The 27,779-nt window shown below is 33.2% G+C and overlaps 2 protein-coding genes across 2 annotated transcripts; both read left to right on the forward strand.

Annotated features, from left to right (window-relative positions):
- The first annotated feature begins 9,687 nt into the window (after positions 1–9,687).
- Positions 9,688–11,832, forward strand: LOC139500832 (dopaminechrome tautomerase-like). Its single transcript, XM_071289708.1, has 2 exons — positions 9,688–9,816; positions 10,648–11,832. Exons 1-2 carry the CDS (start codon positions 9,723–9,725, stop codon positions 11,826–11,828), a joined length of 1,275 nt encoding a protein of 424 aa, XP_071145809.1. The 5' UTR covers positions 9,688–9,722; the 3' UTR covers positions 11,829–11,832.
- Positions 11,833–18,319: 6,487 nt separating this feature from the next.
- On the forward strand, positions 18,320–20,062 carry LOC139500859 (major royal jelly protein 3-like). The gene is made up of 2 exons (XM_071289749.1): positions 18,320–18,444; positions 18,887–20,062. The coding sequence occupies exons 1-2, from the start codon at positions 18,351–18,353 to the stop codon at positions 20,053–20,055; spliced, it is 1,263 nt and encodes a 420-aa protein (XP_071145850.1). The 5' UTR covers positions 18,320–18,350; the 3' UTR covers positions 20,056–20,062.
- Positions 20,063–27,779: the final 7,717 nt, after the last annotated feature.

Consider the following 27,779-nt stretch of genomic DNA (forward strand, 5'->3'; position numbering starts at 1 on the left):
TGTTCATTAACTCATATTGGTAAATGATAACGCTATTGGTTATACATGGACCAGAAGTATTCTAAAAACAAACCAATATAGTTTGGATTATTTTCTCGTTTGACTTATTTTATTTAAATACATTTGGTCATGTCGGGTCTTTTGTAGAGTATATGGGTTTTGCTCATTGTTGGTCATCATAAAGTGACCTATCATAATTGCTTTGGTTTATATCATTTGGTCTCTGTTACACACTGATTCTCATTGGAAATCATGCCAGATCTTTTGTTTACATATATAACAGATGCAAAAAATACTCAGAGTGAAAATATATATCAAACTTGTACTCGCTGCGAAACAGGAGAAAAGCTCGGCGAGCCTCGCTTGTCGTCTTGCTTCTAAAGCTCATACAAATAAATGTTACATTTTCTGACAATGAACATATATTGTATATGTACATCAAATACAGATCGCGATTGTATTCCTTGTAACAATACATTTAATTGCTACAAAAATACCAAGCTTATATATACTGTTTGACACTAGTGGATAAACTTGAATAAATTTTTTCACAAATATTTGAGAACTGTGAATAATTCATGCTGTACTTAAACTTTCTCGGTGTGAAAGACAAGTAAAAAATGTCTTTAACCTGATCTAATCAATATTGATTATAAACCATACATTCAACTACAAAAAGAACTTTATAGATGTACATTGTGAAGTTAATAACGACCTTGGTGGTTTTTTAATGTAAACAGATTCGAATACTAGTAGGCAGCCGTTGTTTTCAATGAATAGTATCAGATTATTGCATGACATTTGTCATATCGCATGTATTATTAGCCATAGGTTCAATATCAGCCCAAGAACCGCATGGCTCGAGGGCTGATATTGACAGAGGGCTGAGAATACATGCGATATGAAAAAAGCCATGCGATAACGCTACGGAAAGGCATGTGATAAACTTTTCATATCAGCCCGCTTAGCACCAATACGAAAAATATGAAATTTACGTTAATTTCATGCTGTTATCATACGGTAAAATCATATGTTAATTAGTCTAAGTATATAATAATAAACTCATCATAGATATCAGGACTACATTTAGTGTATACGCCAGACGCGCGTTTCGTCTACAAAAGACTCATCAGTGACGCTCGAATCCAAAAAAGGTAGTAAGGCCAAAAAAAGTACGAAGTTGAAGAGCATTGAGAACCAAAATTCCTAAAAGTTTTGCCAAATACAGTTAAGGTGATCTATGCCTGAGGTAGAAAAGCCTTAGTTTTAAAAAAATTGAAAAATTTGTAAACAGTAAATTTATAAATATAACCATATCAATGACAAATCATGTCAGCAGAAAAAGTGCTGACTACTGGGCTTGTGATACCCCCGGGGACATAAATATTCACCAGCAGTGGCATCGACCCAGTGGTTGTAAATAAACTCATCTAAGGTGATCTATGCCTGAGGTAGAAAAACCTTAGTATTTAAATTTTTTATTTTGGTTTATCTTTCATTGTTTCCAATGTTTTAATGCTTATTTGTATTTCGAACTTGATTATGATATAGTTGTAGGGAAATTGTCCCTCCTCACAAATGTATGTTGAACTTTAAACTTAAAAATAAACCAATAAATATCACAATACTGAATACTGAACTGATTGTTTTTATATCATATTTGTTATATACAACTAAAACAACTGGGGAAATAAATCTCCACCAGCAGTGGCATCGACCCAGTGGTTGTAAATAAACTCATCATAGATATCAGGACTAAATTTAGTATATACGCCAGACGCGCGTTTTGTCTACAAAAGACTCATCAGTGACGCTCGAATCCAAAAAAGGTAGTAAGGCCAAAACAAGTACGAAGTTGAAGAGTATTGAGAACCAAAATTCCTAAAAGTTTTGCCAAATACAGCTAAGGTGATCTATGCCTGAGGTAGAAAAACCTTAGTATTTAAATTTTTTATTTTAGTTTATCTTTCATTGTTTCCAATGTTTTAATGCTTATTTGTATTTCGAACTTGATTATGATATAGTTGTAGGGAAATTGTCCCTCCTCACAAATGTATGTAGAACTTTAAACTAATAAATATCACAATACTGAATACTGACCTGATTGTTTTTATCTCATATTTGTTATAAACAACTAAACCCACTGGGGAATTTTATTTCGTAGTTTGTTAATCTGTTTGACCCTTCAAATAATCTTAGGGTAAACAAACAGAGGTATTGGGTGAGTGTCTATTAATCACAAAGCCATTTTACTTTTAATTTTTGTAGTTAGTTTACATCTTTATTTTAGGTCATCTTATTCTTACATAAAAGCAACAAATTAAAAATGAAAATACTGTTAATTGCTAAAACATATCAAGCTTGTATACTGTTTGACACTACCAGATGAACGTGAAATATTTTTTCACAAATGTTTGAGAACGGTGAATAAACCCTGCTGTACATAAACATTCCCGGCGTGAAAGACAAGTATAAAATGTGTTTAACCTAATCTAATCAATATTGATTATAAACCGTACATTAAACTACCAGTAGTACTTTATACATATCAAAAATAAAAGTACATCATGAAGTTAATAAGGACCTTGGTGTTTTTTTGGGTAAAAATACGAATAGACAGCCGTTGTTTACAAAACTATGAATTTTCGAAATACTAAGGCTTATCAACTTTAGGAATAGATTACCTCAACAAAATTTTTAAGAATGTTGGTCATCATTGCTCTTCAACTTCGTACTTTATTTGGCCTTTTTTAATTAACGTTTTTGGATTCGAGCGTCACTGATGAGACTTTTGTAGACTAAGCACGCGACTGGCGTTAGTAACTTCGTACTTTATTTTGCTTTGTTTGAATTAACGTTTTTATGATTCGAGCGTCACTGATGAGTCTTTTGTAGACCAAGCACGCGACTGGCGTATACGACAATACAAAATTTAATTCTGGTATCTATGATGTGTATTTTCAATGAAAAGTATAGGTTATCTCTCATTACTTTTAATATTTTAATGCTTATTTGTATTTCGAGCTTTATTATGATAAAGTTGTCGGGAAAATGTCCCATCTCACAGAGATATGTTGACCTTTTGTAGTTTAACCTAAAAAAAGAGTAAATAATATCACTAAACTGAATACTGACATAATTGAGTTTTTCTAATGTTCGTTATACAACTACAACCACTGGCAAATTTATTCGATGTTTGTAAATCATTTTGGCCCTTCAAAGAATTTCAGGATAAACAAACAGAGGTATTGATTGAGTATCTATTAAACAACAAGAGTGCACACGCTGAAATGTCTCGCCTTCTATAGTAATCATTGATATTATGTTGATAGTCCTAAGTATAAAGCTAAGCTTTATTACAACTGTCACATAAACTTAACATTAACCAAGATAACTAAACAAAGACCAATGAACCTTGAAAATGAGGTCAAGGTCAGATGAACCATGCCAGACAGACATGTACAGCTAGCAATGCTTCTATACAACATATATAGTTGACCCATTACTTATAGTTTAAGAAAAATAGACCAAAACACAAAAACTTAACACTGTGCAATGAACCGTAAAAAATGAGGTCACGGTCAAATAAAACCTGTGCGACTGACATAAAGATCATAAAATATTTCCATACACCAAATATAGTTCACCTATGGCATATAGTATTAGATAAAAAGACCAAAACTAAAAAACTTAACTTTGACCACTGAACCATGAAAATGAGGTCAAGGTCACATGGCATCTGCCCGCTAGACATGCACACCTTACAATCATTCCAAACAACAAATATAGTAGACCTATTGCATATAGTATGAGAAAAACAGACCAAAACACAAAAAAATAACTATAACCACTGAACCATGAAAATGAGGTCAAGGTCAGATGACACTTGCCAGTTGGACATGTACACCTTACAGTCCTTCCATACAGCGAAGATACTAACCCTATTGCTTATAGTATCTGAGATATGGACTTGACCACCAAAACTTAACCTTGTTCTCTGATCCATGAAATGAGGTCAAGGTCAAGTGAAAACTGTCTGACAGACATGAGAACCTTGCAAGGTACGCACATATTAAATATAGTTATCCTATTACTTATAATAAGAGAGAAATCAACATTACAAAAAATTTGAACTTTTTTTCAAGTGGTCACTGAACCATGAAAATGAGGTCAAGGACATTGGACCTGTGACTGACAGAAACTTCGTAACATGAAGCATCTATATACAAAGTATGAAGCATCCAGGTCTTCCACCTTCTAAAATATAAAGCTTTTAAGAAGTGAGCTAACGCCGCCGCCGCCGCCGCCGCCGGATCACTATCCCTATGTCGAGCCTGCAACTGTTGATAACTGTTGATTGTTTTAGTGGATTTACTTCTCTCTTTCAGGAAAAATGCAGTTATGGTCTTCTTATTCTTACATAAAAGTGTAAAACCAAAAATAGATACCGGGAAACATGGTCAACATAATATGTTTTCGTTACTGACACATATTTACTTCATTTTGAGAGAAAAAAGCATCATCTGTTTTAAATGTTTCTAACGATGAAAAGGTATTGGTCGTGTGTTATAACATGTAGTGGATAAAAGGATCTCCCCCTCAAAAACCGAAAACAGTATTGACCGCCAGGACGGCCAATGACGTAAAACAGTATAAAAAAAATACCGAACTCCAAGTTAACTTTAACAAATAGAAGTCTAGAAAAACTGACAAACGTTTAACGTCGTTCAAGGACGAAAAAATTAAATTAAAGAAAGAGTGAGTGCTTGAACTTTCCGAACTGATCCAAAAGATCTTGAAAGTCAGAATGTTTTTATTGTATTGATCTGTATTACTATAATCGATATGTGTTTACAACATGGGTCCTCTCTGCAGTGTTTAGCAGAAAAGAATAGAATTGACGAAAACAGGGGAAGCAATGGTAATGCATGCATAGCAAAGTATGAGACAAATTAAAAATGTTTTCATGCTTTTAGAGACTTATGATAAGCAGAACATTTCGTAAAGCGAGTCACAGTTATGAGAAAGGTTTTGATACCAATGCATATTGTCCGAAGTCATGGATAGGAAAAACCATAAACTTTAATACTGGGAATATAAATGTGATAAAAAGTATCTACTTGAATAGAAAGTCCGTCTTTGTAAGTACTCAATTTATTAAAGATCACGCAATGCATTATATTCACGACCAGTGAGTTATCAAAAGACCTAAAATACAGTCACAACAGATGCTGTATAAGTGAACTTAAGCTATCAAGAGAACCAAATGATAAAGATCACACAACAAAAGTCCTAAAATACAGTCACAACAGGCACATAGTCAAACTGCTGTTAAAAATTAAACTTGCTAAACAAAGGAGGTAGCTTTTATCTATATGCAACACTTAGAGATTACATTTGTGCAGATGGGACAAACACGTACGGTGCCTAGATATATGAATAAGACAAAAGTATTTTCTTACACAAATGAGAAACTTTTACACGCAAGATAAATAGACGTAGACTGCGATGAAAACGTGAATATTTGCACATACGTTCACTTAATTACATTGTAACATGAAAAAGGAAAACGGCAACTTGTAAGAAATATTCCAGCGGATAGTATCGGAGTGAAACAACCATGGGTTATACATTTGAAGAAAAATAGCACTATATCTTTTGTCACTTATTGTGCGAAATTGGTTTACTTTGAAGTTTAATATATTCAAATGAAATAGAGATTTTAAATTTAAATTTTGCATATATAAGACTTTATAAGTTTGATGAACCTGTGTCTCATCCCTTTTGTATATTTAAGCATATACAACATATGTTTAAACAAAACTACTGTTAAAGTCATATGAGGTTCATATAAACAAAGAATGAAGTTGAGCAATGTTTTAAATACACACGTATGTCGTAAGTAATCTGAGAACTTTTGATAAAAGTAATTGGCTCTGGGGTGCTTGAAAAAATTTCTATTGCATATTAATGATTTATATTAGTAGTAGCTAAGAGGATTAAAAAAAACGGGAATATCAATTTGTTTTTAACAAAATCAAACGCAGACCTTCTGCCAAAAAAACAACCGAAAACGGAATAAAACCTTCGATCATTACAGACGTTTAATCCAAACATTGTGTTCTATTTTGTATCTGGAATGTGCATAGATAACGAATATCAAAAATAAGGTACGTAAAACCGTTTAAGAACAATTAATTTTCTATACAATGATTGACCAAATTTTCTATACAGAAACTATTTGTTGGAGAAGACAGCATTTTATAGGCAAAAAATATGTAAAATTAAGTTTATCATATTTACAAAAAAAGTATCTTGAAATTTTGTTTTAATAATATCAACTCTTTATTGATTGTGTTCACTTAAGTTTGTAAACAAAGGTGTTTTTCAATGGGATACTTTTCCATATAAGGGACGACATCAAAAGTTCAATGAAGGATAAAAAACTTAATTCACATAGTTTTTTCACTGACACCCCCACCCCCTCTTAACTTGATTTGGAAAAAAATTGATTGACACATAAAGATATATGTAAAAATCAATGTCTGATAACCACATCTTGCAGCAGTTCAAACCCCCCTACCCCAAACTATTTGAATTAAGTTTTTTTTTTTTTATCTTACATTGATCTTTTGATGTCGTCCCTAAGAAACAACACATTTTCAATTGATTCTTTCAGATATACTATATAATGTACAGTCATGTATTTATTCATTTTGATTTTGATGACCTAAGTGCCTTTTTCTTTATAAACATTTGATTGTGTTACTTTTCATAGATTTTCTTCTCTATTTAGGACTTGACCACTATGAAAAGTTCATAAACACACAATTCACAAAAATCAAAAGAGGACTAGCGCTGATAAAGACGGACACAGCATTAAACCCAAATGGATGTTAATCTGAAAATAATTTGAATTCGCCAGTGTCTTCAGTCATAAAGGCAACAGCAGTATACCACTGTTCAAATATAAAAAAAATCGATTGAGAGAAAACCAATCCGGGTTACAAACTGAAACCAATCGAAACACATGTAATACAAGAAGGAAACAACGAAACAGAATCGACAAAGTCAAAATCTCTTAGAATTGGGTAACATGAGAAAATAAATCGACGCGCAGCGAACATTCTACCAACCTACACATGATAAACAAATTTACCAAGCTAAACAAAATATACATTCTATGCTCCCCAAAAAAGTTACTCGGATCGAGTCAAATTGTGTATTCGAAGCTGTGGTATTCTTTGTCAATTATCTAACAACATTTGACTGACTTGTTCAAATGAATGAGGTTGGGTTTTGATGTGTTTGATTGTGAATCAAATTAGTCTGAAAGATGTTCTAGGAGGTACAAATCTGGCGATTTCAAGGGACATGGCAACATATGAATGTTGCTTGGAGTTAGGAAATTCATGCTTACTTTTGTTTTTAGAGGCTGACATTGTCCTTCAGAGAAGTTTCATCTGTCCACCAATTATATTGAGCAAATATTGCTAAAGATTTTTTTTCTTTACTTAAATGTGTGTCTGATAAATATCCTTGTCAATTCTCAGTAAATCTGGGATACCAACAGCATCACCAGGTTCCAGGCGTGGGAAAGGTGCAAAAAGAATGTTGTGGACTCAAAAAAATATTTTTATGAACGTTCGACCATCCTCCAACCTGGGACACCGTGGTAATTGTAATTGTAATTGTAATAAGTTTATTGCAAATCAGCATATAATATAATGCTATAGCATCAACAACATATATAATATAGTAAGCGACATAATATAAATGAAAACAGAAAGCAAAATAATAACAATAAAACCAACATATTAAACAATTAGTACCAAATATACTCTACTTTATCAGTTGTGACCGTAGTTTCCAGTTTTCATTTAACAAAAAACAAAGTTTTAATACCAAAGTTCTTGAACATGTTTGAATAAGTGATAAACATTTTGACCTATTAGGCAAAGAACAATAATATTTAGGCAAAAATCTTAAACGTAAATGTCTATAGGTTGGACAAATCATTACAAAATGATATTCATTTTCAATAGCTTTCATATTGCAACATTGACATAGTCTTTCATTACGAGGCACATTTTTATATTTACCAGTTTTAATGTTGATTTTAAGTGAACCACTTCTAAGTTGTGTTAAGTGTCTAGCATTGACATCAATAAGTAAATATTTTTCCAAACAAAAGTCAATTTGAACATTTTCAAAATATCCAATTTTTCACAATCCAACATACTAGAACGCCAGCTTTGTATAAACTGATCACAGAGGCGTAGTTTCAAAACATCATAAGAAAAATATACATTTTATTGGTTATACCATAAAAAATTATAACCAAGATCATTTAACAAGGTACGAACATTTGACGCCCAGTTAATGTGGTAATGACACAACATAAAACAATCTTTTAAAAAAATTTGGTTGGAAATGAAATAAATCAAAAGATTGGTACGAAGCAAACGAGAAATCAATATAAAAAAGACACAACGTATTGTTGTTTTTTAACACCTCACATAAGCTTAGTATAGAATACCGACCAATATAATGCCTACCCTTTTTCAAATGAGCATAGAGCATAATATAAAGGAAGTATTGAAATTAGTTCAAAAATTAAAAAAAAAACATCACAAGGAAACACACGTATCTTGTATTTTCAATTATTAAAATTATCAACATATAAGACTTTAAGTTAAATATGCCAGACACGCCTATTAGTTAGGTCATCTAAGCCTACAGTAAAACAAATAACTTTAATATTTCGAATAATATGAAGTTTTATGACCAGTAGGTTTAGTAAAAAGTAAAATCACAAAAATACTGAACTCCAAGGAAAATTTCAAACGTAATGTCCCTAATCAAATGGCAAAATCAAAAAGCTCAAACACACGTTTTCTAAAAAATGATGTATCAATTATATTTCATTTAATGGCTGGTAATATGTCATCGATCCACTGATAAAAACTAAAGATGAACCTTAACCTCTATCCAATGTACCGTAAGCATTATAGATAAGGGCTTTGGTTTATTAATATGCAGATCAAAAGCATATTCAAATGATAAAAGTACTATGCAATTATTTACATTTGCATGCGGAAGTTATTTTCAGTTCCTTTCATCAAACTAGAAAAAAAATGTTTTAACGATTGTTATATCATTTTCGAATAAAAAAATCAGTGATATTAAAATCAAATTATTTTTAAATAGAAATAAACACATGTTGTCTTCAAAAACTTGTTAAAAGTCCAGGCTAAAATAAGAAGAATTAATAAGGAAAAAAAACAAGAAAAAAATGCCTTTTCCTACAGCTGTCATTTCGGAGGGTATAGAAAGGGTTTATAGAAAGGAGAATAAAGTACAAAAAGTGTAGATTATTCGGTCAAACATAATTATAAAGAATAGAGGAATATTGGCAAGACAAATAAAGATTAAACGTAATGGGAATTTAAATTTTGAAGAAAAAGAAATAACAATAGGGATAATAAATAAAGAAAAGAGAATAGTTTGAAAATGGAAGCATAAAGAAATGAAGGAATCCCCATGAAGACCCTCATGTACTTTAAATTGATGTTTGACCTGTTCAGTGTTCGCCACGTCCATTAACACGGTCACATCTGTGAACGATCGAGCTATTTTTTTTTTATAGTTTTAATGAAATTCATCATTATTTGTATTTGTTTTACATATAAAAGAAGTTAGTTTTGAATTAACAAGAAGTGATGTTTTACATGTTTACGATGATGACCGTACACTTTGTGCTGTTCGTCTTTGGTTTCTGTGTTTTGATAACTATTGCTCACGCAAACAGATATAGTAAGTATGAAAACAATATTTAAAGGATTTTTTTTAATTGTCAAATTATTTAAAATATCTTATTACTGTTTGGCATAAGTGCAAAAAAGGGAAAACGATGAATAAGGAAAAGCGCCAAATTGGAAAAACATAAAGGTAAGACCCACGTCTTTTCAACTTAGGTGAATAGTAATTAAATATTAATCCCAGCTCCTTATTTATATGATGGAAATTGATAAGGTGCTTAAATATAAAGAATATATAATAATGGTGAAAATAAATAAAGAATATAGAAAATATCTTCTGATTAAACAATAACATCATTTTACATGTGCATGAATTAAAATTGGTTATCATTGCATAAGGAAAATGCTTGCAATGAGCCCAATAGGCTATTTGCCAATTCCCGTAATTGACCATGTAGTTAGAGATCCCTTTTTAATTGTCTCCCTTATGAGGTACACTAATTTTTATTTACAATGGAGAGCTAGGAGAAAGAGAAAATCTACATGAGCATAATGTGAGTAATCTATAAGGTTTTTTCAAATCTTTCAATTACATCAATTTGTTGTTAAACTAAAAACTATTGACATCAGAAATTGTTTTTCATGAAAAATAAGTTAGACCGCCGGTACATCCCTTTCAAGTCATTATGCTTTGCATTGGCAAAAGCCAATTTTGTCCGGTATGGAACCAGTCTACGATTGACAAAGGGAAGTAATTTGTTAAAAAAAAGTGTGAAATAACAGAAATAATCGGTAATTGGCATATGGACTATTACATGTTAATGAATTTGCAATGACTATTTTGTTTTTGCTCTTTAATGAATTGCTGTTTATATACTAATTTCAGCACAGAACATTGATGGCAAAACAAAAATAATGCATGAATGGGTGACACTTGAGTATAATTTTCCTTTGCCAATGAAAAGATCGTTAATAGACCAGAAGTTACTTATTCCCGAAAACCTCGCGCTTGTTAATATGGATGTGATAAGAGGAAGCATCTTTACAACTATAGGTAGGACGTCTAATCCTGGAATTCCAGCAACTCTGAACACAGTTATCAAAAGAAACGGAAAATCCCTTTTAAAACCATTTCCTAGCCTACGACTGAATAGAGCTGGAGATTGTAATAGCATTCAAAGTGCTCAAAGTATTAAGATAGATCCAAATACGAATTATATATGGGTACTGGACGAAGGCAAAGTGAATAACATAAGATTCTGTCGTAGAAAACTTGTAGTCTATTGCATAAAAACGAGACAAGAAGTGTTCCGGCATATATTTCCAGACTCGGTTTTATCTGAATCATCAATGTTGTTTGATTTAACTTTGGATAGAGAACAAGGTTTAACTAGGTATGTCTATGTTGCCGATTCTATTGCTAATAACCTTATTGTTGTTGATGCGGTTACAAACGCATCTTGGTTGTTTTCACATCCGTCAATGGAAGGCGAAGCTAGTGCAGGTAATATAACTGTAAATGGAGAAACGATCTTCAGTAGGGGAGGAATAAATGGTATTTCAACCACATCAGATTTCAAATTTGTTTATTATTTCTGTGTTGCTAGTTTCAAAACATGGCAAATACCTACAAGTATTCTTAGAAACCCTTCCGCTGACAGTATTGCATTTGATGAAAATGTTAGAATGATCGGTATTCGTCAACACCATGCTGTTAGTTTGACTTCCGGAACAAGCAGCTTCTATTTTCCTGCTCTAGAAATCAATGATATAATAAAATGGGATCGCAAACAAGACATTCTCTTAGACGGGAGTGAGGAAGTAGTTAACCTGCGGTCATTACAGAGACTGTCATCATCTACTGCCTTGAATTTCGCAGATGGAATGCACGTAGATAACGGATATCTATATTTTGTTACAAATAAACTCCACAAAGTTCGTTTAGGCAATTTGGATTTTACTGGCGATGATGGGCCTAATTTTACCATAGGAAAAATATTTGTTGGAGAAGAAAGCTACTTGCTAGGTACACATCCCAAATCATATAAGAAATGTAACTTACATTAACAAAGTTATTGTTTTACTTCTTACGATATAACATAATCAATTTTATAACTAAACGCTGGTATGGTTTAAAGGGATCCATACAACATAATGTAGACATTAGACATTATTTTATGTACAAATCATGGGCCCTTGTCAGACAAGATACATAAACATCATAATACAATGATTATTATAAAACATACAAGCTTTTAGTGAAAATACACAATACACAAAGAATTAAAGTAAAAGTACAATATGAGCAATGTAGGAAAATATTACAGTATGAAACATTTAGTGTAATGAGGTCGATTTTATATAAAAAAATAGATATAGAATTTATTAACAGGAAATAATAAAACCAGAAATATAGTTTCTCATTTTGTAGTAGTTCTCCTCATGACCAGCGCACAGCAGCGAGGAACTTTATATCACCACAATTCAGAGGTCATCAAGGGTAGGTCATTCAGAACCAGCTACAGATATTATGAGATTATCCCTAATATATGCAATAAATGCAATAGATTAAAAACGGGAAAGTGTTCAAAACCCACAGTTTAAACCCAAAGACCATATGTTGAACTCTAACGTACACTGGATATGAATACAAGGAGATGTGGGAAATCCGTCAATGAGACAGCAATCCAACGTAAAAAAATTACAAAAAGACGCAGGTAGGAAGGTATTGATAGGGCTCTTTCACTTCTATATTTTTTAATTTTATATACCATTTTTCTCTATTCTTATTTATTTTGTCCGTTATCCTCTATTCTTAATATTTTAGCACCCCGTTATTCTATATTCTTTTTTTTTGTCTATTCTTTTTTCCCCCTTTTTTCTGCACTTTTTGCCCATTATTCTCTATTCTGTAAACCTCTGCCAGACCCTCATGTAGGACAACATGCAATCGTCTGCAAAAGATCAGTGTCTATACAGTATGTAAAGCTGTAATCATCTCAATAGAAAATTAACACATATATCAGGCTTAAAAGTTGTCAATTCATCAAACAATACAAAATCTGCCATTAAAACACAATTCATCTAATAACGAAAACATTTAAGATATCACATACGATACATACTGTTGTAACTATAAAAACCCGCTCGTCCCTTATCTAACTGTATAACAGGTAACAAAAACACAAACTAATTATACCTTATTAAAGAAATTCAATGCTCGTAGTTACTGAAAGCAAACTCAAAGCTCTTACCCTGCTCACATGGGCTTGTTTAGTGGGTTTTATATAGGATAGCAATCGCCATTGACAGTAAAACTTCGTCTGAACCACTAAACAAGCCCTTGTGCCCTGCTTTTGAAAAATTCATGTCTGTTGGTTGTTTATGTCGTTTAAATGCAGTCTCATTTATGTACAACTTCCCCTACGTCTTAACTGGACTGCCTCGTCTGCTCACTCTGAAGAAAAGACTACTGTGGATTCATTATAATTCGTAAGACACCAATTTTTGTAGAATTCGTGGATACAGGCGAACCACGAATTTCAATGTTGAATGAATTAAAAAAAATCTATAGGCTTGTATGCAGACTTTGTCAAATCAACGGAAAGCTTGTATGCAGATTTTGTCAGATCAACGAAATCAAATATCCACTAAAATGAAACTTTACCTTAATTCACGAAAATTGATACCCACGAAAATATATGAATCCACGTGTATTTGCCCTTCTTTGCTGGACAAGGGACAGGTTGATGCTACTTATTTAAGATATAAAATAAAGAGATGTGGTATGATTATCAATGAGACACTATCGACCAAATTTCAAGTGAAGTGGATGTAAGCATTTATAGGCAACCGTACGACCTTCAACAATGAGAAGAATCCATTCCGTAAGGTCGGCTAAAAACGGCCCGACATGAAAAATATGAATAATTCAATTGAGAAAACTAACGGCCTAATGTATAACAAACAAATTTACGAAAACAAATATGACAGACATAAACTAACGACAACCACTTAAGTACAGGCTCCTGACTTTGGGACAGACATATAAAAAATGTGGCGGGGTTAAACATGTTTTTGAGCGCTCCCCCCTCCCCTTACCTGGGACAGTGATGTTACATGTAAAGAATAGCAGAAGAACAAACTATATAAATCAGTTGAAAAGAGCTTAAATCATACAAACTGTTGATGTACAATCTAGAATGCATGTCAGTCAACTTGCACATACTGCCAACTGGAACACGAGCCCCTGTGACCAATTTCATATGAAATAAAATATTTTTTACCTCAACCTAAGTAGAATCATATATCAGTTTTTTTTATTAGTTCTTTTTTTTCATCATTAGCAACTTAGTTTACATCTTGGATTTTTTACAATGTATATCTAATTCTAACCATACTAGTTGGTTTTCTTTTGTCGTGAGTACACATCCAGAGAATCACAGATTTAAGCATCAAATGGTATTCGGAATCAACTTACAATGTATCTCCCTCATGCAAAGCTCTGATTCCTTTCACAGATTTGACTATTCTTTTTGGACCTTTTGGATTATAGCTCTTCATCTTTTATATAAGCTTTGGATTTCAAATATTTTGGCCACGAGCATCACTGAAGAGACGTGTATTGTCGAAATGCGCATCTGGTGCAAAAAAATTGGTACCGTTTATTTTATTACTACCACTGGTACGATGCCTCTGCTGGTGGACTATACGTCCCCGAGGGTATCACCACCCCAGTAGCCAGTACTTCGGTACTGGCATGAAAATACGGATTTTTTTGTGTTATTTAAATTTACTGTTATAAAATGATAGAAATTATTATAAATTAAGGAATGTATCTCCCTCATGCAAAGCTCTGATTCCTTTCACGGATTTTGGCTATACTTTTTGGAACTTTTTGATTATAGCTCTTCATCTTTTATATAAGCTTTGGATTTCAAATATCTTGGCCACGAGCATCACTGAAGAGACATGTATTGTCGAAATGCTCATCTGGTGCAAGAAAATTGGTACCGTTAATTTTATTACTACCACTGGGTCGATGCCCCTGCTGTCGGACTATTAGTCCCCGAGGGTATCACCACCCCAGTAGCCAGTACTTCGGTACTGGCATGAAAATACGGATTTTTTGTGTTATTAAAATTTACTGTTATAAAATGATAGAAATTATTATAAATTAAGGAATGTATCTCCCTCATGCAAAGCTCTGATTCCTTTCACGGATTTGGCTATACTTTTTGGACCTTTTGGATTATAGCTCTTCATCTTTTATATAAGCTTTGGATTTCAAATATTTTGACCACGAGCATCACTGAAGAGACATGTATTTTCGAAATGCGCATCTGGTACAAGAAAGTTGGTACCGTTAATTTTATTACTACCACTGGGTCGATGCCTCTGCTGGTGGACTATTAGTCCCCGAGGGTATCACCACCCCAGTAGCCAGTACTTCGGTACTTCGGTACTGGCATGAAAATACGGATTGTTTGTTTTATTAAAATTTACTGTTATAAAATGATAGAAATTATTATAAATTAAGGAATGTATCTCCCTCATGCAAAGCTCTGATTCCTTTCACGGATTTGGCTATACTTTTTTGACCTTTTGGATTATAGCTCTTCATCTTTTATATAAGCTTTGGATTTCAAATGGTTTGGCCACGAGCATCACTGAAGAGACATGTATTGTCGAAATGTGCATCTGGTGCAAGAAAATTGGTACCGTTAATTTTATTACTACCACTGGTTCGATGCCTCTGCTGGTGGACTATTAGTCCCCGAGGGTATCACCACCCCAGTAGCCAGTACTTCGGTACTGGCATGAAAATACGGATTTTTTGTGTTTTTAAAATTTACTGTTATAAGATGATAGAAATTATTATAAATTAAGGAATGTATCTCCCTCATGCAAAGCTCTGATTCCTTTCACGGATTTGGCTATACTTTTTGGACCTTTTGGATTATAGCTCTTCATCTTTTATATAAGCTTTGGATTTCAAATATTTTGGCCAAGAGCATCACCGAAGAGACATGTATGGTCGAAATGCTCATCTGGTGCAAGAAAATTGGTACCATTAATTTTATTACTACCACTGGGTCGATGCCCCTGCTGGTGGACTATTTGTCCCCGAGGGTATCACCACCCCAGTAAACAGTACTTCGGTACTGGCATGAAAATACTGATTTTTTGTGTTATTAAAATTTACTGTTATAAGATGATAGAAATTATTATAAATTAAGGAATGTATCTCCCTCATGCAAAGCTCTGATTCCTTTCACGGATTTGGCTATACTTTTTGGACCTTTTGGATTATAGCTCTTCATCTTTTATATAAGCTTTGGATTTCAAATATTTTGACCACGAGCATCACTGAAGAGACATGTATTGTCGAAATGCGCATCTGGTACAAGAAAGTTGGTACCGTTAATTTTATTACTACCACTGGGTCGATGCCTATGCTGGTGGACTATTAGTCCCCGAGGGTATCACCACCCCAGTAGCCAGTACTTCGGTACTTCGGTACTGGCATGAAAATACGGATTGTTTGTGTTATTAAAATTTACTGTTATAAAATGATAGAAGTTATTATAAATTAAGGAATGTATCTCCCGCATGCAAAGCTCTGATTCCTTTCACGGATTTGGCTATACTTTTTGGACCTTTTGGATTATAGCTCTTCATCTTTTATATAAGCTTTGGATTTCAAATGGTTTGGCCACGAGCATCACTGAAGAGACATGTATTGTCGAAATGTGCATCTGGTGCAAGAAAATTGGTACCGTTAATTTTATTACTACCACTGGTTCGATGCCTCTGCTGGTGGACTATTAGTCCCCGAGGGTATCACCACCCCAGTAGCCAGTACTTCGGTACTGGCATGAAAATACGGATTTTTTTGTGTTATTAAAATTTACTGTTATAAAATGATAGAAATTATTATAAATCAAGGAATTTATCTCCCTCATGCAAAGCTCTGATTCCTTTCACGGATTTGGCTATACTTTTTGGACCTTTTGGATTATAGCTCTTCATCTTTTATATAAGCTTTGGATTTCAAATATTTTGGCCACGAGCATCACTGAAGAGACATGTATTGTCGAAATGCGCATCTGGTGCAAGAAAATTGGTACCGTTAATTTTATTACTACCACTTGGTCGATGCCTCTGCTGGTGGACTATTAGTCCCCGAGGGTATCACCACCCCAGTAGCCAGTACTTCGGTACTGGCATGAACATACGGATTTTTTGTGTTATTAAAATTTACTGTTATAAGATGATAGAAATTATTATAAATTAAGGAATGTATCTCCCTCATGCAAAGCTCTGATTCCTTTCACGGATTTGGCTATACTTTTTGGACCTTTTGGATTATAGCTCTTCATCTTTTATATAAGCTTTGGATTTCAAATATTTTGGCCACGAGCATCACTGAAAAGACATGTATGGTCGAAATGCTCATCTGGTGCAAGAAAATTGGTACCATTAATTTTATTACTACCACTGGGTCGATGCCTCTGCTGTCGGACTATTAGTCCCCGAGGGTATCACCACCCCAGTAGCCAGTACTTCGGTACTGGCATGAAAATACGGATTTTTTGTGTTATTAAAATTTACTGTTATAAAATGATAGAAATTATTATAAATTAAGGAATGTATCTCCCTCATGCAAAGCTCTGATTCCTTTCACGGATTTGGCTATACTTTTTGGACCTTTTGGATTATAGCTCTTCATCTGTTATATAAGCTTTGGATTTCAAATATTTTGGCCACGAGCATCACTGAAGAGACATGTATTGTCGAAATGCGCATCTGGTGCAAGAAAATGGGTACCGTTAATTTTATTACGTGGTTTTGGTTGGTCCATATGAGATTATCAAACTCTTCGCATGGAACAGACCCGCCAAATGTCATTCGTGTAGAGTAGGCTAATTTGCAACACGACGAGTGCCACATGTGGAGCAGAACTTGCTTACCCTTCTGCAGCACATGAGATCAAACCAGGTTTTTGATGGGGTTCGTGTTTCTCAGTCTTTGGTTTAGGGTTTTGTGTTTTGTGGACTGCTGTTGATCATTTCTGTACAAATAGTTTTGTGTCATTCAAGACTTGTTAAAAGTCTAGGCTAAAATTAGAAATATTAAGAAGAAGAAAAAAAACGAAAAAAAAAGCCTTTTCCTACAGCTGTCACTTCGGAGGGTATAGAAAGGGTTTATAGAAAAGAGAATAAAGTACAAAAGTGTAGATTATTCGGTAAAACATAATCATAAAGAATAGAGCAATATTGGCAAGAAAAATAAAGATTAAAGGTAATGGGACTTTAAATTTTGAAGAAAAGGAAATAACAATAGGGATAATAAATAAAGTATAGAGAATAGATGGAAAATGAAAGTATAAAGAAATGAAGGAATTCCCCATAAAGACCCTCATGTACTTTAATTTGATGTTTGACCTGTTCAGTGTTCGCCACGGCCATCAACACGGTCACATCTGTGAACAATCGAGCTATTTTTTTTTATAGTTTTAATGAAATTCATAATTATTTCTATTTGTTTTACATATAAAAGAAGTAAGTTTTGAATTAACAAGAAGTGATGTTTTACATGTTTACGATGATGACCATACACTTTGTGCTGTTCGTCGTTGGTTTCTGTGTTTTGATAGCTATTGCACACGCAAACAGATATAGTAAGTATGAAAACAATATTTAAAGGATTATTTTTTAGTTGTCAAATTATTTAAAATATCTTATTACTGTTTGGCAAAAAGGGAAAAAATGAATAGGGAAAAGAGCCAAATTGGAAAAATATAAAGATAAGATTACATCCACTTCTTCTGAACTTGGGTGCAAAGTATTATTAATCCCAGCTCCTTATTTCTATGATAGAAATTGATAAGGTGCAAAAATATAAAGAATATAGAATAATGATGAAAATAAATAAAAAAATATAGAAAATATCTTCTGATTAAAACAATAACACCATTTTACATGTGCATGAATTAAAATTGGTTATCATTGCAGAAAGAAAATGCTTGCAATCAGCCTAATTGCATGCAGTTAATGATTTTACAATGACTACTAGTATTTTGTCATTGCGCTTTAATAAATTGCTGTTTATTTTATTTTCAGCACAGATAATTGATGGCAAAACAAAAATTATGCATGAATGGGTGACACTTGAGTATGATTTTCCTTCGACAATGAAAAGATCGTTAATAGACCAGATGTTGCTCATTCCTGAAAACCTCGTAATTTATAATATGGATGGGATAAGAGGACGCATCTTTACAACCATAGGTAGGACATCTAAGCCTGGAATTCCAGCAACTCTGAACACAGTTGTCAAAAGAAACGCAAAATCTTTTTTAAAACCATTTCCTAGCTTGAAACTGAATAGAGCTGGAGATTGCAATAGCATTCAAAGTGCCCAAAGCGTTAAGATAGATCCAAATACGAATTATATATGGGTACTCGACGAAGGAAAAGTGAATAATATAAGATTTTGTCGTAGAAAACTTGTAATTTATTGCATAAGAACGAGAAAAGAAGTGTTTCGGCATATATTTCCAGACTCGGTTTTATCTGAATCATCAATGCTGTTTGGTCTGACTTTGGATAGAGATCAAGGTATAACTAGGTATGTCTATGTTGTCGATTCTTTTGCAAATAAGCTTATTGTTGTTGATGCGGTTACAAACGCATCTTGGTTGTTTTCTCATCCGTCAATGGTAAACGAAGCTAGTGCGGGTAATATAACTGTAAATGGAGAAACGATCTTCAGTAGGGGAGGTATAAATGGTATTTCAACCACATCAGATTTCAAATTTGTTTACTATTTCTGTGTTGCTAGTTACAAAACTTGGCAAATACCTACAAGTATTCTTAGAAACCCTTCCGCTGACAGTATCGCATTTAATGAAAATGTTAGAATGATCGGTATTCGTCAACACCATGCTGTTAGTTTGACTTCCGGAACAAGAAGCTTCTATTTTCCTGCTCTAGAAATCAATGATATGATAAAATGGGATCGCAAACAAGACATTATCATAGACGGGAGTGAAGAAGTAGTTAACCTGCGGTCATTACAGAGACTGTCATCATCTACTGCCTTGAATTTCGCAGATGGAATGCACGTAGATAACGGATATCTATATTTTGTTACAAACAAACTCCACAAAGTCCGTTTAGGCAATTTGGATTTTACAGGCGATGATGGGCCTAATTTTACCATAGGAAAAATATTTGTTGGAGAAGAAAGCTACTTGCTAGGTACACGTCCGAAATCATACAAGAAATAAAATGAAATCGATTAACAAAGTTATTGTTTTACTTATTACACACATATATTACTAGATTTATTTCACTTGACTGGGCGGAGTTTAAGAAGTTCGCTCATTTAAGACCAGTCCATCTATAGATAGGAGTTTTGGGATAAGCTCATCAATGAAGTGTCCAGATATTCGTCCAATATCAAACACTCAGTTCTTTTGTATATGTGTTTTTTGTGACACTGATTAGTGATTATAATTCAATAATAATTATAACAGCAATCATCCTTATCACACACATCTTCAAATAGACTGTCCTTATGCAAAATAAAACATGAGCTCCGCCCGATCAGTTGAAATAACATTGGTAATATATATGTATACAATTTTAACTAAATGCGGGTAGAGTTTAAAAGGCATCATACAAAGTAATGAATATATGCAATAGAGAAAAAACGGGAAACTTCAAAACACCTGGTTTAAATCCGCAGATCGAATGATAGGGTATGACATTTGTGCCCATTTAAAAAACACTTTCAATCTTTCATTTGCGACGATTTGATTCTTTCTTTAGCGCCTATTTTTGTTTTAATAATCACTAGAGCCGATTCTATACTTGCTCCTATTTGTATGCACATGTGATAGACAGCATATTGCTAAAATCTGGATAAAAACGTGTTAGCTTATGTTTAAGTTCATTTTGGTTCATTGTTCGGGAACTTCGTTGTGACACGATGAGGGACAACAGTTATATACGTGTTATAATTGACAATTCATACCACACAGTCGGCGCAAGTGAAACACAAACTCGGCGCAAGTGAAAGAAAACCCGGCGCAAATGAAATGTAGATCGGAAGACGCCGCGTAAGTTGAACTCCAACGAACACTTGATATGAATACAAAGAGATGTTCGTAATAGTTCAATGAGACAGCAAACTAACGAAGAAAAAAAATGTAGGAAGGTCTGTAAGGGGCTCCTTCACGTCTGTATTTTTTTTTATAGCTTTATACCATTTTCTTCTATTTTGCCCATTATGCTCTAGTCTTAATATTTTAGGACCCCATTATTCTGTTATTTTTTTTCTCCTCTATTTGATATATTCTTTCCAGACCCTCATGAAGGGCAACATGCATCGTCTGCCAAAGACCGGTGTTTATACGATATGTCAAGCTGTAAATCTTCTACAGTCAATTAATAATGTCAAATAGTTATCAAAAGTACCAGGATTATAATTAAGTACGCCAGACGTGCGTTTCGTCTACATAAGACTATTCAGTGACGCTCATATCAAAATATTTATAAAGCCAAACAAGTACAAATTTGAAGAGCATTGAGGATCCAAAATTCCAATAAGTTGTGCAAAATACGGCTAAGGTAATCTATGCCTGTAATAAGAAAATCCTTAGTTTTTAGAAATTTTTAGGAAATTTCAATTAACCCCCTGTGACCAATTTCATAAGTAATAAAACTTTTTTTTACTCGACCTCAGTGAAATCATATAAGTTTTAGATTATGTTCACTGCATTCGGTCCTGCCTTCTTTTTTTTTTTTTTTTTTTTTTTTTTTATAGTTTTAAACAGAAACAATGCAGCAACGTTTTATTGATATTTAGATGCATAGATAAATAGCAATCCGAAAATATTTGAATAGGACTAATTACCTATGAAATGTTTTAATTAAAAATGTACATAAACTCATATTGGAAAATGAAAACTATTGGTTATGAATAGAACAGAAGTGTTCCAAAAAAAAACCCCAAACATAAATACCAATAAAATTTGAAACTAAAATACCAACAAAAAAACTATATAAAATTTGGAACTATTTTATCGTTTTACTTATTAATTTAATTACATTTGGTCATGTCGGGTCTTTTCTAGCCTATTATGCTAAATGGGTTTTGCTCATTGTTGGTGGTCGAAAGATGACCTGTTATAGTTGCTTACGTTTGCATCATTTGGTCTCTGGTGGACACTTGTTTCATTAGAAAGCATGCCAGATCTGTTTTTAACTTATATAATAGATGCAAAAAAGAATCAGCGTGAACATAAAAATTATATTTGTACTCGTTACGAAACAGGAGAAAAGCTCGACGAGCCTCGCGCTTCTCGTTCTGTTTCTAAAGCTCATACAAATAAATTTTACATCTTCTGACTGTTCACAATGAATGCATATTGTATTTATGTACATCAAATACAGATCGCGATTATCTTCCTTATAACAATACTTTTAATTGATAAACAAATGTCAAGCTTATATATTGTTTAACACTTGTTGATGAACGTGATTCTTTTCACAAATCTTTTAAAACCGAAAATAAACTCTGTTGTACATAAACTTTTCTCGGTATGAAAAACAAGTATAAAATGTCTTTAACATATTCTAATCAATATTGATTATAAACCGTACATTCAACTACAAAAAGTACTTCATAGATGTCAAAAATAAAAGTACATTGTTACATTGATAAGAAACTAGTGGGTTTTTTTTTGGGGGGGGGGGGGTTATAAGATACGAATACGCAGCCGTTGTTTTCAAATAATAACTATTTTTTTCTTTCGTTGCTTCTAATGTTTTAATGCTTATTTGTTTATCGATAATGATATAATTGTCGAAAAATTGTCCCACCTCACAAAGGTACTATGTTGACCCTCAGTACTTTTCCCGAAAATTAAACAAAAAATCTTGAAAGTGGTCGAGAATAAACCCTGTTGTATATAAAATTTTCTCGGTGAAAAACAAGTATAAAATGTCTTAAACATATTCTAATCAATATTGATTATAAACCGTACATTCAACTACAAAAAGTACTTCATAGATGTCAAAAGTAAAAGTACATTGTTGCATTGATAAGGACCTTGTTGGTTGTGTTTTTTTTTTGGTTATAATATACGAATACGCAGCCTTTGTTTTCAAATAATAGTTATTTTGTCTTGCGTTGCTTTTAATGTTTTAATGCTTATTTGTATATCGATTATGATATAATTGTCGAAAAATTGTTCCACCTCACAAAGATACTATGTTGCCCCTCACTACTTTTTCCGAAAATTAAACAAAAATCTTGAAAGTCTGAAAAGTAGTGTTGAGAAAAGGGATTTTTATATTTGATAAATGTTAACAACATCAGTCCGAGCAGTAGTGTTTTTTTTTACAAATGAATAGAATTGTAGAAAGTTGGGGATGAAAAATGATACATTTACCAAAGCTATGAGCGAAATAAAGAATTGTTTTGTGCACCTAGGAGTCATTATACAGCAAAAGAATTTGCAAACCGAGTCATAGTTATAGGAGAGGTAAAACTAGTTAAAACTAACGCAAGCGATAGGAAAAACCATAAGCTTTAACACTGGGAATATCTATGTATATTTGTACACACGGTTCACGTAATATACATCAATTAATGAAGATGGTAAGTTGGAAATAATTATCCCAGCGGAAATTATCAAAATAAATCAACTATGGGTTATACGTTTCAAGCAAACTATCAACCGATGGTTTGTCACGTGTTATCGAACAGGGAAAAGGGTTTTGTTCGAAATTGTTCGATTTAGAGGTGTATATTTATCATTTAAATAAAACTGAAATGCTTGATCTAATTCGTATTATATATCATATATAGGACTTTTATAAGTTTGCTTAACTTGTATCTCGTCCCTTTTACTATATATTTGTATATATGATATACTCTATTTTCCTTCTTGTTTTCCTAGAAAAAGGCTGTCTTCTCCAACAAATATCTTTTGTACAGAACATTTGGCCCATCATTGAATGAAAATTCAATTGCTTCTATATGGACTTTATCTAATTTCTTTTTTCATGTTCGTTGGATACAAAATTCAACGCGATGGTTGGTGATAACGTCTGTAATGACTGAAGGTTTAACTCTATTTTCTGCCTATTTTTTTTTAAATATTTTTTGAGAAGGTCACCTTCCGTTAGATTTTGTTTTGGAAAAAATACTCCCATTCTCTTGCATTCCTCACAGCTTTATCAACTTTTACATGTTTAAACAAACTAAATTTGATGAAACTAAACTAAACTACTGTTATGGCCATAGGAGTTGCATGTTAACAAAGAATGAATTTGAGCAGTGTTTTAAACACATTCATATGTCGTTATAAATGTCTTTTATTCAGAAACAGCCTATAGAATTTACATATACACATATAATAGCATCAGTGAATAATTACCTACACATGTAATCCGAAAACGTTTTATTGGAGAAATTGGCTATTAATAATTCCTAAAGCTGAGACATTACAAGAAAATGGGAGTTTGTATTGTTTTTCAACAAAATGAAACGTATGTGATCATCTGCACACAAAAAAGGCAGTAAAAAGAGTAAAACATCAGTCATTACAGACATTATATACAATGAATAATTGTGTTCAATTTTGTTTCTGCATAACGGCAATCGGCTATTCTCGGGTGACTCCGCTACTCATCTATCCAATTAAATGAGGTACGGAAACGGTCGAGTTGTGACGAATGTGCATAACGGATATCAAAAAGAAGTTACACAAAGTCTGTTTTTTTATTCAATGTTATGCCAAATGCTTTGTACAAAAGTTATTTGTTGGAAAAGACAACATTTTGCCTGGCAAACAATTTTGAAAATAAAATGTATCATACTTACAAAAATAGTATCTTGTTGTTTAGTTGTAAAAGAGGGACGGAAGATACCAGAGGGACAGTTAAACTCATAAATCGAAATAAACTGACAACGCTGTAGCTGAAAATGAAAAGGACAAACAGACAAACAATAGTACACATGGCACAACATAGAAAACTAAAGAAAAGACAACACAAACCCCACCAAAAACTAGGGGTGATCTCAGGTTCTCCGGAAGGGTAAGCGATCCTGCTCTACATGTGGCACCCGTCGTATTGCTTATGAGATAACAAATCCGGTAAATAGTCTAATTCGGTAGGTCATATTTATGAAAGGGAAGGGGATTGTAGTTACGACGTAAGGAACATATCCGATATCATTTGTGAAACGGTTATTCCATAACGGTCAACCAACTCGTGATGGCGTCCGTAAAATTTACGAAGAGATGATTTCAACTTCACCATTTGGAACTCTTGATTTAAAAGCTTCCTTGTGAGCAACAACCCTCTATCAAGAAAATCATGATAGGAAATGCAAGCACGGGAATGTCGTATCAATTGGAAGATATATACACCGTATGCAGGTGCAACTTGAATGTTGCTAATTAGAAATGAAAAGTTCACAATTGGGAAGCTGAAATCATCTCTTTTGTCGTAAAGTTTTGTTTTCAATCGACCCTATTGTCAATTTCTAGATGTAAGTCAAGATATGAGGCCGGCTTAACTGTATCTGGTTGTATCCTTTATCTCTAGTTCAATGGGATAGATGCGTTCGACATAGTCACCAAATTTTGAAATATTTAGTGAAATTTTTTAATATTATCGGATTAACTGTTTGAGACTTTTTTCGCTTAAGTTTCTGAATATATGTGTATTTCATTGGGAGAATATTTCGAAAATTAATATCATATATATGAAATAGAAAACAAAGATTAAAAAATAGTCACTTGAGATAAACAAAATTTTATACAGCGATCAAAAATATTCAAAGCATACTCTGCCTATAAAAAAAGTGTTTCTGATCGAATCAATTTGTTGAATTAAAAAGCTGCGGTATTTTTTGCCAATCATATTTATGTTACCGTAAAAAGATGAGATTAGGAATTACACGCAACTATTAAAATTTATGAATTACATGTAAATCGTGTTGCACTTAGTTAATACAAGTAATTCCTGAAACTGCTCATTTGTCTCGTGTAGCTGTCTCATTGACGTATTCCCACAACACCCTGTATTCATATCCACTGTACATACTATCTTTGGGTTTAAACTAGGGGTTTGAAATACTTTCCAGTTTTTAATCTATTACATGTATAGACATTACTTTGTGGGGTTCTCTTTAAACTTTACCCGTATTTAGTTACACAATGTAAAAATGTATTATGTTCTATCCTGCAATTGGGTGTTCTACTATACTGATACAGCCCTACAGATATCGCTATGCTGTATCTGTATAATATACAGATATCGATTGAAAGCTCCGCCCACTGCCGGACTGAGTATTGTATGAACTTGCGTGACCTCAGAATGCGTACTGCAGTCGCATTCCAATGACGTAGTAATTGCGAATTAACGATTACTTTTTATACGTTCTGTTTGTTTTCAAACATGTCTTTAGAGCAATAAGAATCACACCAATTTTCTGACAACATACACTCATGAACAGCAGTATTTTCTATGATGACAACTATCGATTTCAAAACTTGAATGTGTATGATTGTGTAACAAAAACAACCATGTCAATTTCAGCATGCATTTTTAGTGAATGTCGAGTCTAAAGCGCACTAGGACAACTCGTACACTCCTGTTTCAAATTGGGTAGTTTATCAGCCTCATACAAAAAAAAAAATTTTTTTTTTACATTGGCCTAATATTGTATGTAATAAGTGAAACAATAACTTTATTAATCGATGTAATTTTATTTCATGTATGATTTAGGACCCAGCAAATAGCTTTCTTCTCCAACAAATATTTTTCCTATGTTAAAATTTGACCCATCATCGCCATAAAAATCCAAATTGCCTAAACGGACTTTTTTTATTTGTTATTTATTTGTAACAAAATATAGATATCCGTTATCTACGTGCATTCCATCTGCAAAATTCAAGGCAGTGGTTGGTGACAGTCTCTGTATTGACCACAGGTTAACTTCTTCTTCACTCACGTCTATAAGAATGTCTTGTTTGCGATCCCATTTTAATATATGATTGAATTCTAGAGCGGGAAGAAAGAAAGAAGTTTCTTGTTCCGGAAGTCAGACTTACCGCATGGTGTTGACGAATACCGATCTTTCACACATTTTCATCAAATGCAATACTATCAGCGGAAGGGTTTCGTAGAACATTTGTAGGTATTTGCCTTGTTTTGAAACTAGCAATACAGAAATAATAAACAAATTTGAAATCCGACGTGGTTGAAATACCATTTATTCCTCCCCTACTGAAGATCGTTTCTCCATTTACAGTTATATTACCTGCATTAGCTTCGCCTACCATTGACGGATGTAAAAAGACCAAGATGCGTTTGTAACCGCATCGACAACAATAAGCTTATTAGCTATAGAATCGGCAACATAGACATACCTAGTTATACCTTGATTTCTATCCAAAGTCAGATCAAACAGCATTGATGATTCAGATAAAACCGAGTCTGGAAATATATGCTGGAACACTTCGTGTCTCGTTTTATGCAATATACTACAAGTTTTCTACAACAAAATGCTATGTTATTTACTTTGCCTTCGTCCAGTACCCATATATAATTCGTATTTGGATCTATCTTAATGCTTTGGGCACTTTGAATGATATTGCAATCTCCAGCTCTATTCAGTCTTGGGCTAGGAAATGGTTTTAAAAAGGATTTTCCGTTCCTTTTGATAACTGTGTTCAGAGCTACTGGAATTCCGGGCTTAGATGTTCTACTTGTAGTTGTAAAGATTCGTCCTCTTATCACATCCATATTAACAAGCGCCAGATATTCAGGAATGAGCAGATTCTGTTCTATTAACGATCTTTTCATTGTCGAAGGAAAATCATAATCAATTGTCACCCATTCGAGCATAATTTTTATTTTGCCACCAATAGTCTGTGCTGGGTAAAAAAAGAAACACCATTTTATTGAGTTCAAAACCAAAATATCTATT

The sequence above is a fragment of the Mytilus edulis genome, chromosome 13 (genome assembly GCF_963676685.1).
Source record: "Mytilus edulis chromosome 13, xbMytEdul2.2, whole genome shotgun sequence".
NCBI classification, from domain to species: Eukaryota; Metazoa; Mollusca; class Bivalvia; order Mytilida; family Mytilidae; genus Mytilus; species Mytilus edulis.